Source organism: Cebus imitator, unplaced genomic scaffold (assembly GCF_001604975.1).
Source record: "Cebus imitator isolate Cc_AM_T3 unplaced genomic scaffold, Cebus_imitator-1.0 Scaffold582, whole genome shotgun sequence".
NCBI classification, from domain to species: domain Eukaryota; kingdom Metazoa; phylum Chordata; class Mammalia; order Primates; family Cebidae; genus Cebus; species Cebus imitator.
In genome coordinates this window covers 17464-25874 of record NW_016107897.1, presented here as the reverse complement: position 1 = coordinate 25874, position 8411 = coordinate 17464, and the positions used below count along the sequence as shown (strand labels likewise).

General features: G+C 44.7%; 1 protein-coding gene across 1 annotated transcript in view; it reads right to left on the bottom strand.

The window, feature by feature from the left end:
- YIPF6 (Yip1 domain family member 6) overlaps positions 1-8103 on the bottom strand; it is a 35352-nt gene extending 27249 nt beyond the window's left edge. Inside the window, exon 1 of the mRNA XM_017516384.2 lies at positions 7737-8103. Coding sequence (XP_017371873.1) covers positions 7737-7793 — 57 coding nt within the window. The 5' untranslated portion in view covers positions 7794-8103. The remainder of the gene's footprint in view (positions 1-7736) is intronic.
- Between the last annotated feature and the right edge of the window lie 308 nt (positions 8104-8411).

Genomic DNA, 8411 nt, shown 5'->3' with positions numbered 1-8411 from the left:
CAAGCAATCTGCCCACCTCAGCCTCCCAAAGTGCTGGGATTACAGGTATGAGTCACCATGCCCAGCCAGAATCCTTACCTTTTAGAGATGCATACCAAATATTTACTAATGTAATGATGCCTGGGATTTGCTTCAAAATAATAAAGAAAGTAGGTAGGGCTGTAGAAGAAAGAAGATTCATCATAAGTAGATAATCGTTGAAGGTGTATATGGGGATCCAATTAACCATTCTACTTCTGTATATTTTGAAATGTTTCTTCACAAAAAGGTAAAAAACACTATTTTTCTTTCTTTTTTTTTTGAGATGGAGTCTCACTCTGTTGCCCAGGCTGGAGTGCAGTGGTGTGATCTTGGCTCACCACAGCCTCTGCCTCCAGGGTTCAAGCAATTCTCCTGCCTCAGCCTCCTGAGTAGCTGGGACTACAGGTGCATGCCACCATGACAGCTTTTTGTGTGTGTGTGTGTATTTTTAGTAGAGATGGGGTTTCGTCATGCTTGGCCAGGATGTTCTGGAACTCCTGGCCTCAAGTGATCTGCCCATCTCAGCCTCCCAAAGTTGCTAGTATTACAGACGTGAGCCACCACACCAGGCCTGGATCCCGATTTAAACAAACAGCAAAAAGAACTTTTTTTTTTTTAGAAAATTGGGAGATGAACAGATAGTGATTAGATGATATTAAGAAATTATTAATTTTATTATGTATGATAACAAAGAAAAAGTCCTTATCTATTAGAGAAACATAGTTAAGCATTTACAGATGAAGTTAATATGTCTGGGCTTTGCTTTAAAACACTTAGAAAAGACTATGAAAGATAAGACAAGGCTGAAGAACCATTACAGATTAGAAGAAATGAAGGAAAAATAACAACTAAATGCAATGTGGGATCCTACATGAGGTCCTGGAACAAAAAAGGTCATTAGTAGAAAACCTGCTAACATTCAAATATGGTCTATAGGTAATAGTGTTGTACCAATGTTAATTTCTTGGTTTTGATCAGTGTACTATGCTTATGTACAATGTTAACATTAGAAGAATCTGGGTGAAGGGAATACAGGAACTCTCTGTATTATTTTTGTACTTTTCTGTATGTTTAAAATTAGTTTCAAATAAAAAGACCAAAAAAAAATGTGGTGAGACAATAAAATAACAGCAGAATGTTGATAGGTACATGAGGTTCATTATACTACTCTTCATTTTATTTCTACATTTGAAAGCTTCTGTAATAAAATTTAAAAATATATCACTCCCTTGTTTCTGCCATTTGCTCAAACCACTCTCTTCTCTTGCTTGATCATACTTCTCTTTACTTTCGCACTTTACCTTCTCACCACTTTACTGACATTGTGCTCTCTGATAGTAACCTAATCAAGAAATACCAGGATCTTGATTCAGTCCTCATTCTCTTTGAATACTCTGCAGTATGTAATGTGTAAATAACCCTTTTTGTTTGTTTGTTTTGAGATGCGGTCTCTCTCCATCATCCAGGCTGGAGTGCAGTGGTGCAATCTCAACTCACTGCAACCTCCATTTCCCGGGTTCAAGCACGTCTCCTGTCTCAGCCTCCCAAGTAGCTGGGTCTACAGGCACACACCACTGCACCTGAGTAATTTTGTATTTTTAGTAGAGACAGGGTTTTGCCATGTTGGCCAGGCTGGTCTCAAACTCCTGACCTCAAGTGATCCACCTGCCTCAGACTCCCAAAGTGCTGGGATTACAGACGTGAGCCACTGATCAGCCAAAACCAAGCCTTTTTGAAGCCATATTTTCTCTTCACTACTACAACACTGCCCTTTCAAGTGCCAGCATTGCTTGTTTTCAGTTTCCCTGCTGCCTGCTACTGCTAGTAGAAGCAGGGTAGTACAGTAGAAAAAAAAAAAAAAGGTTTTAATGCCAAACAGGGATCTCACGTGGAAACAACACTGCTATAAAAATAAATAACACCTGTACAGCACTTAGCACATAATGCTCAACATGGCATATGGAGAATACTGAGTAAGAGTGCAGGCCAAATAGCCTGAGTTCAAATCCAGCTCCATCATGTACTACCCATGTGACACTGAGCAGTTACTTAGCCTCTCTGTGCTTCAGTTTCCTCCTCTGTAAAACTGAGATATTACATGATAACATCATCACAGGGTTATTGTGAGGAAGAAATGTTATTAATACAGGAACACAGTAGGGGCTAGATAAATGTTAGCTCAAGTTCAAGATTCCCATAGAGTCAATTCCAGTTCTGTCACTATCGTATAATAAACAATTTAGCTGGTCTTTGTTCCCTGTTCTTGAAAGTCTCTAAGCTTAGAATTTCCTGAATAATGGGGTAGTATTTCTGATATTCACAGGGGCAGTGATAGTTTATGTTAACAGGTGAGTCACAGTAGGCCCTTATGTAGTTTGTGCTCTGGAGATGACTCAGGATGGGGGCTAACCACGTCAGAAACACCACATATGTGACTAGAGGTTTGGGGCTTTAGGTCACAACATACAAGCCCAAACTTTGGGGAGCGGTGGGACCCTGGACATTGAGTTCAATTATGTGACCATTGATTTAATTAATCATACCTACAAAATGAAACCCAATAAAAACTCTAGACACATGAGTGAACTTCCCTGGTTGGCAATACTCTGCATATTGTCACATAACAACAAACCAGGAGGGTAACATGCCCTGAATGCACAGGGCCAAGACAAGGAATCTTTGTGTTTGGGACCTTCTCAGACCTCACACTGTGCCTCTCTCTCTTTTGCATGTTTGGATTTGTATCCCTTTGCTACAATAAAATTGTAATTTTAAGTACAGTGCTGTTCTGAGTTCTATGAGTCATTCTAGCGAATTATGAAACCTGAGGGGCAGGCCAGGTGCCGTGGCTCATGCCTGTAATCCCAGCAATTTGGGAAGCCAAGGTGGGCGAATCACTTGAGGTCAGTTCTAGACCAGCCTGGCTAACATGGTGAAACCCCGTTTCTACCAAAAACACAAAAATTAGCCAGGCACGGTGGTATGTGCCGGTAGTCCCAGATACTCAAGAGGCTGAGGCAAAGGCTGCAGTGAGCTGAGGTTGTGTCACTGCACTCCAGCCTAGGCAACAGAGAGAGAATCTATCTCAACAAAAAAACAAAAAACAAGAAAGAAACCTGAGGGGATCATGGTAACCCTTGAATTATAGCTACTTGCTCTGAAGTGAGGATGGTCCTGGGAACCTCCAAAATTGTGGGTGGTATCTAAAGAGCAGTCTTGTAGAGGACTATGTTTTTAACCTGTGCAGTTTGGCCTAACTCCAGGTAGTTGGTATCAGAAGTCACTGTAGTCACTGAAGTGCCAAGTGATCCCCTACTCTCTCCCTCTTATCTCTTCAAGAACTAGCAACATTGTTCAATGAACTGAGTCAGGAACTATGGCCCTCCAGCCCAATATAAAAGACAAGACTTCTAGGCCCTCAGCTAATAGACTCTGCTCTCTGCCTAGTCCTCAGCAGAAAAGGCAAATTGGCTCCATGCCCCTCCCCTTTCCCATCAGTGGGCAGACTCGTGCAAATAATATAGAGGTGCTCACAGAAACACACATGCACACTGCTCTGCCTGCTTGGGCCAGTAAGGGGAACAGGTAGAGGCAGGGCCAAAAACATACAATAAAAGCAGGGACTGTAACCCTAAAAAAAAAATAGCTGGGAGCAAATGTGTTAGACTACTGACCAAAATCCTGATAAAAGGAATCAACAAGGGGAAACATGAAGCAGAAATCAGCTCAGTCCAAGAGGCCTGGCTCCCAGGAATGGATGAAGGGGTAGCTAGTAGCACGGTCTCCAGCCAGCCCCTTCACCTGGGGGCAGCTTCCTCATGGCCTAAGATCTTCCAAAGATCCCAGACTATAGTTTGAGACCAGCCTGGCCAAAATGGTAAAACCCTGTCTCTACTAAAAATATGAAAATTTGTTGGGCATGGTGTGCACACCTGTGATCCTGGCTACTCAGGGAGGCTGAGGCAGAAGAACTGCTTGAACCCGGGAGGCAGAGGTTGCAGTGAGCCGAGATGGCACCATTGCACTCCAGCCTGGGCGACAAAAGTAAAACTCCATCTCAAAAAAAATATATATATATCCCAGACTGTAGCCACTATTATAGCCTACCTAGTCTTCCTGCCCCCTAAATACAGGCATTACCCAAGATTCTGTCTTTTTAACCCTGTGCAGATTACTCCTAAATCAACATCTCTAGGCCTGACCTCTTCTGAGCCCTGAAGTATAGGTTGCAAATCCAACTGCCTGTTGTGTATCAATTGAATGGCCTCCAGTATCTCAAACTAAACATGTTCAAAACTGAATTAATCAACTTTTAAGGCCCTCATCCAGCTAACCCTCCTTGTTTATTATCTATTTTTATTCAGGGTGTCACTATACTCTTGGATGTCTATAGCCATGCTCTTCAAAATGTGGTATTGGGAGCAGCAGCATCACCAGGGAGTCTGTTAAAAATGCAGATCTCGGGCCAACTGAATCAGAATCCCAGACCAACTGAATCAGATCCTGCAAATTAACAAGATTCCCCAGATGACTGCTAGCACACTAAAGTTTGGAAAACACTGATCTAAGACAAATCCTCCCTCACAGACTACAAACCCTCATAGATTCTGCCTTGTCTCAAATTGTCTTGTCTCCTGCTACTGCTGTAGTCCAGATCCCTAGCTTCCCGGAAGTACTGCAACAGCTTCCCGGGTCTTCTACATTCCAGATATCCCCCACTGTAACTTACCCTCTATTATGTTGTCCAATTCATGATTTCAAATTCTTCCCTCCTCAAAAATTTCCACCGGCCCCTTGTAGCCCAGTAAGCCTCCCAGGTTAGTAGCCAATAATAAGAGGCTTAGGAACCGGAGGAGAGGCGCGGAGGCGCTTATTGCATTATTATGTGCCATGTATTCTATTAAGTGTGTTAATTTATCCAATGTGTTAATCCGCCTAACAACCCTACGAACTGTGTTGCTATATCTCTATTTTACAGATGGGGAAACCGAGGCAAGGAGGGGTTTGGTAATTTCCCCAATATCCCACTAGTTAAGTGACAGTGCTCAGAATCAAACCTAAACAAGCTGACTCCAGAGTACACCTTCCTAACCACCAGTCTTCCACACTGCCTCCCTAACTCGGTAGGCTTACCCCTGAAGGCTCATCTTCTAATAATTCCCTGTGCTTCAGCCAAAGTGATCTACCCGTTGTTCTCTAAATATATTAGCACCTTCCAACTTCTGTGCCTTTGTTCCTGAGAGGCTATGTAGCACAAATGGATATAGTCTGGGCTTCAGAGTCAGATCTAGGTTCAAATTTCAGGCCTGGGGACTAACTGGATGTAGACCCTAGGGAAATCATCAAACCTCTCTGCATCTCATATCCTCAACTGCACATAAAGTGTAGTTAAAAGCCACCTAACTGAAATAGTTGTTGTAAAGTTTAGAAAATACACAGAGGATAACTAGCACAATGCCTGGCACATAGCAGGTATTCAATTATTGATAGCTCCTATGCTCACCTGGAATTTCAAATCCTACCCATCCTTGGAAGTCCCTTCAAATATAAGTTCCACCGTGTAGCTTGGTCACCCCAACTGGACATGATAGCAATTTCCTTTAAATTTCTGTAATATTCTTTGTGTAACTTATTATTTTAGCATTGTATACTTGTCTTATTTCTACAACTTAGACTGGTAGCACCATAGAGGCAGGCCCTCTGCATTCCCTATATCAACTAGCACAGTGCATTACTTGTTGTGGGAGTTCACTAAACATTTGTTGAATGGAAGTGGATTGCATATTGAGTAATGAGTGTTCAGAACCACTGAAGTTAACTCGAGAAAGCTTCACAGAAGAGGGGTGGGGCATTTAGATGAAAGATAGAAACTAAAAACTGCCAAGCACCTATGACAATGTCACAGTAGGCACTATGTGTATATTATCTCATTTAGTACTCTCACTAATTCAGTGATATGTTCCTATCACCATTTTCCAAATGAGGAAACTGGGGTTCAGCCTGATTTTACTCAAGGTTAGAGCAGTTAGAACTTAACACAACTCACTCTATTGCCATATCCCGAGTGCCTAAAGGAGTGCCTGGAACATAGTAATGGATGCTCAATAAATATTTGTTGAGTGAATGAAGAGGTGAAGAAATGGAGCTAATAAGCAGCAGAGCTAGGACTAGAATCAAGTTCCCTCATCTCCCAGCTTAGTTCACTATGTTAAGTTGCTAATTCAAAACAGAGGAAAGGAGTCCAGGTGCCGTGGCTCAAGCCTGTAATCCCAACACTTTGGGAAGCTGAGGTGGGCAGATCACCTGAGGTCAGGAGTTTGAGAATAGCCTGGCCAACATGGTGAAACCCTGTCTCTACTAAAAATACAAAAATTAGCCAGACGTGGTGGCAGGTGCCTCTAATCTCAGCTATTTAGGAGGCTGAGGCAGGAGAATCACTTAGACCCCAGAGGCAGAGGTTGCAGTGAGCTGAGATTGTGCCACTGCACTCCAGTCTGGGTGACAAGAGCAAAACTCTGTCTCAAAAAAAAAAAAAAAAAGACAGGAAAGGGAAGAACCATTTACTGAGCAACTACTATAAAATGCAAAACAATGGGAAGAGGGACAGGGGCACAATGTTGACCTCATTATACTCCTCAGTTCATGGTACGGACAGTATTAGGCACTTTACATAAATTATGCCATTTGATCTAAAAATTCTTTTGAGGCAGGTATTTTTATCTCCATTTTACAGATGAAGAAACACCCCCCATGAAATGACTTGCCCAAATTCACAAAGTGGGTGGATTCCATCCCAGGTTAAGTTTAACTCCAAAGCCTGTGTTCTTGAAACACTTGTCCACATTTTGGACTTGCAATTGAAATTCTGTCCCTTGCAGAGACAGAAGCAAGAGAGTATGGTGAAGATGGCTGGGCACAGTAGCTCACGCCTGTAATCCCAGTACTTTGGGAGGCCGAGGTAGGAGGATAGTTTGAGCCAGGAGTTCAAGACCAGCCTCGACAACATGGCAAAACCCCATCTCTACAAAAAATTAGCCAGGTATGGTGGCACACACCTGTGGTCCTAGCTACTAGGGAAGCTGAGGTGGGAGGATCACATGAACCTGGGAGGTAGCGGTTGCAGTGAGCAGAGACCACACCACTGCCCTCCAGCCTGGGTGACAGAGTGAGACCCTGTCTCAATTTAAAAAAAAAAAAAGAGAGAGAGAACACAAGTATGGTGAAGAGGATGGCAAGGAGCTGAGATAGGAAGGGCAGGGGTTAAAACTGGCCTACTGTGATCACTGAACAAGTCATACTAAAGTTATAAGCAATAAAACGTTAATGTTCCATGGGAAGCAATCTCTCATTATTCCTTCAACAAAGGCTGGTGACAAGTTTTTGATAAAATGATGGGACAGCAGAAGAAAAGATAAGAATTATCACTTAAAGCTCGCCATTTAACACAATGCTGGGGACGAGAACAAGCCCTGGGAGGATGGGAGAGGAAAGAGGGGAGTTTCACAAAAAGATGTGGAAGGAACCAAGAGGGCAAGGGGCAAAGCGGTTAGCGCAAAGAACAGGTGCAGTGTTGGGACTGGTTCTGGCGACGGGTACAGGAAGGGCCTGCCGGGCGGAAGGAGCTCCGGCTCTCAGGCCACGAGCCCGTCCCCCGACTTCCTTAGGGGGCACTCTGCCTCACCCTCAGTCCCTTTTGTTGCAGATTCCAAGCTCACCAGGGGCCTGGGCGATGCTGTCCCCGGGTCTCCTGGAGACTCCTCCGCTTCCGCCATCTTGGCCCTCCTCCTCCCCGGTCGCTCCCACAGGTCTTTGCGGAACCTGCGACGTGGAGGCCACGGCGGGTCAGTGCGTCATCGCATGGCGGCCGCGTCACCGAACGGAGCCCGGCAATTACTGGCGGCCCCGGCCCTATGCTGTCCCTCGGGGTGTCCGGGACAGCTTCGCTTCACCTTGTCTCTCTTCTTTGGGACTACGGGTCCCGCTAGACACGCTCCCGGTTTAAAACTCAAGCCGGATTCTCAGACCGGTCGGTAGCTGTCGCGACCACTGCTGTCCTCTCCACGCCACTAACGGCCCGCCCATTTCCCGCTCTCAGGAGTCGGCTTGGAGTGCCAGACCCTGGAGCACCGCACCTCTAGGAAAGAGCGTGCCTCCTTCCCTCTCTGGCCGCCAAGCGACTTCAAGTTTCCGTGCCCCAAAATGAAGGGCTCAACCCCAAACCTACTGCTCTCTCCGTCGCCGCCCCTGCCCCGCTGACTCCGCGCCTCTCCTCCGGTTCCTAAGCCTCTTCCTACTGCCTCCACACTGACTCCCGCAGGATTACTTTTCTCCTTTGGGGGTGAGCGAGGAAGAAGCCAATTAATGGCCAAATTTGTTAATCCCACTTCAAA